This window comes from Hordeum vulgare, chromosome 4H, assembly GCF_904849725.1.
Source record: "Hordeum vulgare subsp. vulgare chromosome 4H, MorexV3_pseudomolecules_assembly, whole genome shotgun sequence".
NCBI lineage: Eukaryota > Viridiplantae > Streptophyta > Magnoliopsida > Poales > Poaceae > Hordeum > Hordeum vulgare.
In genome coordinates, this window is record NC_058521.1 from 388,661,699 (window position 1) to 388,670,966 (window position 9,268).

General features: G+C 45.0%; 1 protein-coding gene across 3 annotated transcripts; it reads left to right on the plus strand.

The window, feature by feature from the left end:
* The first annotated feature begins 3,612 nt into the window (after positions 1 to 3,612).
* On the plus strand, positions 3,613 to 8,385 carry LOC123448685 (KH domain-containing protein At4g18375-like). 3 transcript variants are annotated; one of them, XM_045125654.1, is made up of 8 exons: positions 3,613 to 3,768; positions 5,059 to 5,634; positions 6,037 to 6,459; positions 6,554 to 6,811; positions 6,900 to 7,163; positions 7,250 to 7,308; positions 7,826 to 7,898; positions 7,997 to 8,385. In XM_045125654.1, exons 2-7 carry the CDS (start codon positions 5,062 to 5,064, stop codon positions 7,872 to 7,874), a joined length of 1,626 nt encoding a protein of 541 aa, XP_044981589.1. In that variant the 5' UTR covers positions 3,613 to 3,768; positions 5,059 to 5,061; the 3' UTR covers positions 7,875 to 7,898; positions 7,997 to 8,385. The 3 variants fall into 3 exon arrangements, with proteins under 3 accessions (XP_044981589.1, XP_044981590.1, XP_044981588.1); XM_045125653.1 differs by having other exon boundaries at positions 3,629 to 3,768; positions 7,992 to 8,385; XM_045125655.1 differs by lacking the exons at positions 7,250 to 7,308; positions 7,826 to 7,898; positions 7,997 to 8,385 and having other exon boundaries at positions 3,624 to 3,768; positions 6,895 to 7,038.
* The last annotated feature ends 883 nt before the right edge of the window (positions 8,386 to 9,268 follow it).

Below are 9,268 nucleotides of genomic sequence, written 5' to 3' on the forward strand. Positions count from 1 at the left end.
GGAGACGAGAGGGGAAACGGGCGGCGCGACACGAATTTTTAAAACACCGACAGGCGTCCGACGGTAGACCGAATACGGTGCCGCTCCGGGCGAGGGTTCGGGTACCAGACGGTCTCCGATCGCGACGAAATTCAACAGGCGGCCTAGCTATAACTAATCACGACCGCACGTCAAATCTCAACCCGATCAGAGAAAGTTTTAAACACACTTTAAAAACAGGGTTTCGACGGTGCCGCGGGCGCGTGCGTGTGCGGTCGGACTCAGAACGGACGACGACGAGAACCGGCAACTCCTAACGAATGCAAGTTTTGAAAACGGGCGGCAACGGAGATGCTGATGCAATGCAGATGATGCGCATGATGCGATGATGATGCGGCAACTGAAAATACCCACACGACGAAAATGGAAAGAAAAGGGGAAGCTTCTGGAACGTCGGTCTCGGGCTGTCACACCAACACTCCGCGCCATACAACATCGCAGGTCGGATAACTGTCCTATAAAACCTGCCTTTTAGCTTTTGTGGCACTCTCTTGTCACAGAGTATGCCAGAAGCTTGGTGCCACTTCATCCACCCAGCCTTGATTCGGTGGCCCACGTCTTCATCGATATCGCCATCCTTCTGCAACATGGACCCCAAATATCGAAACGTGTCTCTCTCCGGTACCACATGCCCACCAAGACTAACCTCTCCATCCTCGCGCCTAGTGGCACTAAAACTGCACCTCATGTATTCAGTTTTAGTTCTGCTAAGCCTAAAACCTTTCGATTCTATAGTCTGCCTCCATAACTCTAACTTTCTATTAACCCCCGTTCGGCTATCATCGACTAGCACCACATCATCCGCAAAGAGCATACACCATGGGATATCTCCTTGTATATCCCTTGTGACCTCATCCATCACCAAATCAAAAAGATAAGGGCTCAAAGCTGACCCTTGGTGTAGCCCTATTCTAATGGGAAAGTCATCGGTGTCGCCATCACTTGTTCGAACACTTGTCACAACATTATCATACATATCCTTCATGATGGTAATGTACTTTATTGGGACTTTGTGTTTCTCCAAGGCCCACCACATGCCATTTCGAGGTATCTTATCATAGGCCTTCTCCAAATCAATGAACACCATATGAAGGTCCTTCTTTTGCTCCCTGTATCTCTCCATCAGCTGTCGTACCAAGAAGATTGTTCCATGGTAGACCTCCCAAGCATGAAACCAAATTGGTTTTTGGTCACGCTTGTCAACATTCTTAAGCGGTGTTCAATGACTCTCTCCCATAGCTTCATAGTATGGCTCATTAGCTTGATTCCGCGGTAATTAGTACAACTTTGAACATCCCCCTTGTTCTTAAAGATTGGTACTAAAATACTCCGCCTCCATTCTTCGGGCATCTTGTTTGACCGAAAAATGAGGTTGAGAAGCTTAGTTAGCCATACTATCGCTATGTCTCCAAGGCCTCTCCACACCTCGATGGGGATACCATCAGGACCCATCGCCTTGCCTACTTTCATCCTTTTTAACACCTCCTTAACCTCACACTCCTGGATACGTCGCACAAAGCACATGCTGGTATCATCAAAGGAGTCGTCTAGCTCAATGGTAGATCTGTCAACCTCTCCATTGTAAAGGTTGTCAAAGTACTCCCGCCATCTACGTTTGATCGCCTCATCCTTCACAAGAAGTTGATCATCTCCGTCCTTGATGCATTTGACTTCGCCGACATCCCTCGTCTTCCTCTCCCTAATCTTGGCCATCTTATAGATGTCCCTTTCACCTTCCTTAGTGTTTAAACGTTGGTAGAGGTCCTCATACGCCCGACCTCTCGCTTCACTCACAGCCCGCTTTGCAGCCTTCTTCGCCACCTTATACTTCTCCATGTTAGCTGCACTCCTGTCCAGATACAGGCATCTAAAACAGTCCTTCTTCTCCCTAATAACCTTCTGGACCTCATCGTTCCACCACCAGGTGTCCTTAGCTTCCCTTCTACTTCCCTTGGTCACCCCAAACTCCTCTACAGCGACCTTCCGCAAGAAGGTCGCCATACTTGTCCACATCAAGTTTGCATCGCCTCCTTCCTCCCAAGGGCCCTCCTTAATGACCCTCTCCCTGAAAGCCTGGGATGCCTCCCCTTGAGCTTCCACCACTTCGTTCTAGCGACTTTGGCGCGCTTATCCCGTTGGACACGAATCCTAAAGCGAAAGTCAGCAACCACAAGCTTATGTTGAGGGACAACACTCTCTCTAGGTATCGCTTTACAATCAATGCAAGCGCATCTGTCTTCTCTTTTAGAGAGGACAAAATCAATCTGGCTAGAGTGTAGACCACTACTGAACGTCACTAGATGGGATTCTCTCTTCCTAAAGAGGGTGTTAGCTACAACCATGTCGTAGGCTAGAGCGAAGCTCAGGACATCTTCTCCTTCTTGGTTCCTGATGCCATAGCCAAAGCCCCCATGCACCCTTTCAAAACCTCTGTTAGATGTACCCACATGGCCATTGAGGTCTCCTCCTATGAATAGCTTCTCACCAATAGGTACCCTCCTAACCAAGTCCTCCAGGCCTTCCCAGAACTCCCTCTTGGTGCTCTCATTGTGGCCTACTTGCGGGGCATACGCGTTGATAACATTGAGGACTAAGTCCCCAACTACGAGCTTGACAAGGATCATGCGGTCCCCTTGCCTCTTAACGTCCACAACTCCATCCCTAAGGCTCTTGTTGACCAAGATGCCTACTCCATTTTTGTTTGAAGTTGTCCCCGTGTACCACAACTTGAAGTCGGTATCCTCCACCTCCTTCGCCTTTTGTCCCTTTCATTTGGTCTCTTGGACACATAGGACATCAACATGCCTCCTCACCGCCGTATCAACTAGCTCCCGTAACTTACCCGTCAGGGACCCTGCGTTCCACCTACCTAAGCGTATCCTCCTAGGCTCGGCTAACTTCCTTACCCTCCGCACTCGTCGAGTCAAATGCGAAGACCCTTGCTCATTTTTCACTACACCGGGGCGTCGGTGCAGCGCGCCACTAAGGATGCGGCGACCCGATCCTTGCTCACTTATCACCGTATCCAGATCAAGATACGACGCACCACCAAGGGGGTGATGGCCCGGCCTTTGCCCATTTGACACCACACCCGGGTTCCGATGTGGCGCGTCGCTAAGAGGGTTACGCCCCAACGAGTTTCCTTTGGGTTTCATCTCCATAAGAGTGGCTGGGTTTTTCACGTTGGCTCGCCACGCCTATCACAACCCTCCTTCTTTACCTGGGCTTGGGACCGGCTATGCTCAGACAACATAGGCGGAGTTGATATGAATTGCAATAAACATCCATTAAATTAAAACCAAATTGAAAAGAAAGAAAACATCGTTAACAACACATGCACACCTTTAAAAAACCTCGTGAGGAGAAACAACATATTTCTTATCTTATTCCGAGTGACTGTATATTCAAACGTGTTTTCATTGTGTAACCACTAAAGCCATAGTCGGCAACACAAATGTGATGCCATGTAAAAATATATTGCGTTTAGAGCGTGTGTTATTTTCTCTTCTGTTGCAACACTCCTAATGTAATAGTACTATGTATAAAAAGTCTAATCCTAGTCGTATACAATACGGAATCTAACACTTATTAGCCCTAGCCTTCTGTTCCGGGAGACTCATCGACCGTTCCCAAATCCCAACGACCGTGAGTACCAACCGCTACACGTCCTTATCTCCTCGTCTCCGTTCGCCAGATCTGATCTGGTACCCTTCTCCGGCGGCCGGCGCGGTGAGCTCTCGCCCCCCCTCCCCCACCCCCCCCCCCCCCCCACTGTTTTGCTGGTCTCTCCCCTTCCCACATGGCTGCCTACGCCGTGAGCTACAGCCGAGGATCGCCCGTGAACATCCTCATCAGTTATGATCCATCCACTGTCTTGATGATTTGTTTGCTGCGCGGTTGAGTAGTAAATGATAGTATAAACGTTTGTTTGTACTAAAGGCATGAGAATTGGGGTTCATGTGCGTCTTGATGCTTAACTTCTTTTAGTCGTACCTCCCTGAAGTGAAGTTTGGAGCACTTATCTGGGAGGTTGGCACTCCGTAATGAGAGGTCTATCCTGTAGATGGAGAGAGCGGGCCCTTTTAAGTTTGATTTTCGGTAGATGCCTGCGTGTTTAATTTTTGTATGGGCTCTGTTTAGGTTTTCCCAAAGATTTGTTCTCTAGTCAATTCAGCTGCCCAGAAAGAGGCTCATGTATGTGTTGAAGAGATCGAAACCGTTATTTTCTTGTCGAAACGGACTCTTTTGTCTGCAGAGGTTGTCTAAGTAGATTTCGTCTAGTGAGAGGCATGTATGTGGTTTCCATATTCGATTTGTTAAGGATTTATAACTTCAATCGATTTTGCTATCTGCGATTATTAAGTGCCATAGTCCTCAAATCCACCGGTCAATTTTAAGGGTTGTTACATTTTTTAGTGGTCCTAACATGGACAGCAGATATTGGTACAGGTAATGCATACTCTTATTTGAAAAAAAAAAACATATTTTCCTGTGGAACGATTATGTATTAAAGAGACCAAAATCCGTTATTGTCTTGTTGGAATGTATGTTTTGCTTGGAGATGTTCTCTAGTCAGAAGCATGCATTTGGTTTCGGTGTTCGATTTGGCAAGGATTTATAACCGCAGTTAATTTTGCCATGTTCATTCATTAAGCGTTGGCCTCCAATCTGCTATAGTCCTAGATTCCACCTGGTGGATTTTAATATTTGCTTCATTTTTGGTGGTCCTAACATGGACACACAACATAAGTAAGTCCAGGTGAGTGCTGCATGCTTTTATTTGGGAAGCTATCGTCCTTTACTTTCAGATGGTATCGAGGGTCTTAGTTGCTGCCTGATACTACTTGGGTTTGGAGGTGGAAAAGCTTGATGGAAAATAAAATATTACCCTCTTTATGAAGAATCCTAATTGTACCACATGACATGCTGTGTTATTACTGGCTTGAAGATTTTTTATTTAAGTTTGTATTTAGTTGTCATGGTATTCTATGTCGCTGACTATTCTGTCTCTGCTTTTAGATCATGGTCGGGCCTGGGCACCGGAACAGTCATGGAAAGCGGCAGTCTGATTATTCTGAAAATGGAGGTGGCAAGAGAAGAAATCCTGGTGATGATACCTATGCTCCTGGTCCAGACGACACTGTCTATCGCTACCTCTGCACGTCTAGGAAAATAGGGAGTATAATTGGGAGGGGTGGAGAAATTGCCAAGCAGCTCAGGAGCGATACTCAAGCTAAAATTAGGATTGGTGAGAGTGTCCCTGCCTGCGATGAACGAGTCATAACAATATTTAGCTCAAGCAGGGAGACTAATACCATTGAAGATACTGAAGATAAGGTTTGCCCAGCTCAAGATGCTCTCTTTAGGGTTCATGAGAAGCTTGCCACAGATGATGGTCCTGTGAACAAAGAAAATGAAGAGAGTTTAGGTCAAGTTACTGTTCGGTTGCTTGTGCCATCTGATCAGATTGGATGCATTATTGGAAAAGGTGGGCATATCATCCAGGGAATCCGCAGCGACACTGGTTCACAAATACGAGTTCTTAGTAATGAACATCTTCCTCTATGTGCTACTAGTGGTGATGAACTTCTCCTGGTTAGTCAATTTTCCCTCCTTTTTCCTGCAATAAATGTACAGGTCAGGTGTACTATCTTCTATGTAGTACGTGTGTACATGTGGTATCCGTAGTCTCACCAAATATCTACTGCAACAAATGTTTACTTGTTTATGTGCAGTAGGTATTTCTTATGCTCTGGTTGTAAATTTGTACTCCCTCTGTAAAATAATATAAGAACGTTTAGATCACAAAAATAGTGATCTAAGCGATCTTATATTATTTTACAGAGGGAGTACTTATTAATTGAAAAACGGGTATGTTCATTTAATAAATGGATATATTTTCTTCAGTTTATTTAGTTCAGTATATGTACTGTATTGTTTTGTGGTGTCACTGTGAAATCATAAATATATAACATTTTTTTATCATTTTAAAACTAGATAACTGGGGATCCGATGGTAGTTAGAAAAGCTCTTCTCCAAGTGTCATCTCGCCTCCATGGCAACCCATCCAGGTCACAGCATCTTCTTGCGTCCAGCTTAAACCAACCTTTTCCAGTGGGCTCCCGCCTTGGTAGTTCCTCTACTGCACCAGTTGTAGGTATTACTCCCATGGTTAGTCCATATGGACGATACAAAGGTGATATGGTGGGAGATTGGCCTTCTATATACCAACCACGGAGGGAGGTGAGCTCTCCAAAAGAGTTTAGCCTGCGTCTGCTTTGTGCTGCGGCGAATGTCGGAGGTGTGATTGGAAAAGGAGGTGGAATTATCAAACAGATTAGGCAAGAATCTGGAGCTTTTATCAAAGTGGATAGTTCGAGTGCTGAAGATGACTGCATAATTACAGTTTCGGCAAAGGAGGTAATTTCTTTCTTCTTCAGTTTTTGTGTGATACGTTTTCACATTTATATTTAGTTGCAGGTCCTGATTAATTATAATTCTCTGTGCCATGCAGTTCTTTGAGGATCCTGTCTCTCCAACAATTGATGCTACAGTTCGTTTACAGCCAAGATGCAGCGAGAAAATTGATGCAGAATCGGGGGAGCCATCATACACTACACGTTTGTTGGTGTCGACATCACGGATAGGGTGCCTGATCGGCAAAGGTGGTTCAATCATTACGGAGATACGAAGAACATCGAGAGCAAACATACGAATCATTTCAAAGCAGGATGTTCCAAAAGTAGCATCCGACGATGAAGAGATGGTCCTGGTAACAATTTTAACTTCTGACGTTCTTTGTTTCACGACTCCTTGTTGCCATAACAAATATTTACTGTTGTAATTGTCATGTAGAACAGATCAGCGGAGATCTTGATTTTGCAAGGCATGCTCTTTTGCAAATAACTACAAGGCTGAAAGCCAACTTCTTTGAAAGAGAAGGTGCTTTATCAGGTTTTCCACCTGTGATCCCATATCACCCTTTGCCTGCTAGCGTGTCCGATGAGAAGTATCTAAGCAGAGACAATAAGTCTGCTGGGCATGACTATCCATATTCTAGTGGATATCGTGCATCAGACGATGTGCTTCCTGTTGACCGTTATGCAAATTATGGCAGCTCTCAGGTATAGCATCCCTTTTATTCATTGCAAATCCTGCTAACATGTTGTCAGGTTTCTTATCCCACAATATGAACTGAAACCATCTCTAGGTCTCCGGAGGTGGCTATGGTGCTTACAGTGGGTACAGTGGTGGTTCTGGCAGCAGCGGGTAAGGATGACTGTTCTTGAGTTGCCTAGTATACATATTCTTGTTGTTGATCATAATTCTGTGTAGGGAAATAAACGTTCAAAAAAGCAGCAGGCGTAAATTCCTAGTTCCGCCTCTGCCTAGTGCCTGCTTTGCCTGAGCGGCATGCCTAGGCACGATTAAACAGATGGCTAGTATCATAAAGCGCTTGCCGTTCTGCTGTTGTCTAACACCTAGGCATGCTTAAGCACCTAGGCGGAATTAAGCGGCACATGGAATAGGCGTGCTTTTTTGAAGCACTTTGCACTTGATATATTGGTGTCTGTTTCTCCCTCCGTCCCATAATATAAGTTGTTATTAGAACCAATGTACTCATATATTGGTTGTAATAACATCATATATTATGAGACGGAGGGATTATCATTTTGTGCAAACTTTAGTTAAGGCAAAGTTTACTTAATATTCCATTTATTATAGTATGCTTATCTTATTTCATATGCAATTTTTTAATTGGTACTTTTTGCATTTCTTTTATCAGGTTATCTGGCTCTACCTATCTTTCATCTGGAAAACGCTATGGCTATTAGAATGCAGATTGTTGAATCCAACAGGTATGGTTCCTCTGCGTGTTGACATGGATATAGTTACTACATGTTCAACACTTGCTTCTAACCGCATCTGCCTTTGAAACACATTGAACCCAGCTCAGCTCTCTTCTGATGAACCTGTCCGTTTCACATTTGCACCCCTGCCCAATCCCTTACCGAAAACAGCCAAGACTAATGAAGTTTGGAGCCTGCTTAGTGGAGCCCCTACCCAAACCAGATGACTGAGTATGGCCCAACCTGGAAGCTTTGCTTAAGAGGACCTGTCTGGATGCCACAGACCCTCTGATTTCCCTAGCAGAATACATTTACTCTTTATCTTTTCCTCCGGGCCTGTGTGATGCCCTGCCGTAAATGTTCTGAACCCATGTATTGGAAGGTCACATATAAGAATCTGTATTATTGTCCTAAAACCTGCTTAGTAGTTTGTGCGAGAGACTTGCTCCCCTATTCGACATCCAAAACTTAGGAGATGCTTGCCCGTGCTTGCAAATATGCATTCCTTCATTGATACATATTGTCGTTTTTAGCAGTAGTAGTTCAGAGTATTACCAAGACTTGCTCCTGTCTGCAAACAGTAATCATGACATACCACTGCGACTTACAACTTGAAATCCAAAATCAGTGAGCTCAAACTGTTTGTGTAAGACAATAGAATTTTCGCTGTCTTCTGATTACAACGTCTTGCGAATACCATACACATGTTTGATTCAGTTGTTCCGGTCTCGGTCAACCCGTAATCAGCTACGGTGCTTCACAAACCCAAAAAGGGCCCATCTTAGGCCGCATGCCGTCTCTCTTGTCCCAACCTTGTCCTCACGAAAAGCGCTGTCTTGTCCCAACCTTCTCCTGAACAAGAGGCCCGAGGCCCAAGACCTCCTTCCTCTCGCCGGTCTCCTTTCTTCCGCTGCAAGAAGGGTTTCCGCCGACGTATCTATAGAATCCGGGATGCTAAATGTTGGATTCGCTTTCCAGTCGATACACCAACAGACTCCAGACCGGGAGAGATCTTCCTCTCTGTATGTGGCTGTGTTCATCGATCTGGGCTTGTTTGGGTTGGTTCTGGATCGATCTGGGTTTGTTTAGTTTTATTCTGGTGCTAGATCTGGGGAGCCGATGGAGGTCTTTTTTTTTCTTCTCTTTTCAGGCGTCTTGATCTATCCTGCGTCAGAGCTGTATTGTAATGGGGAAACAAACTTTGCTTGAACCAAACGGATTGTGTAATCACAGAAACAATCACCTAATGCAGTGTATCTTGGTTACAACACCCAATCACAGAAACGGATTGCCTGTCCTGAACCAAACTGGTTGATAATTTACATATAGAACAACTTTTGGCATGATGATCTGAAAGTACCAGCTTTTGCTTGTATCGA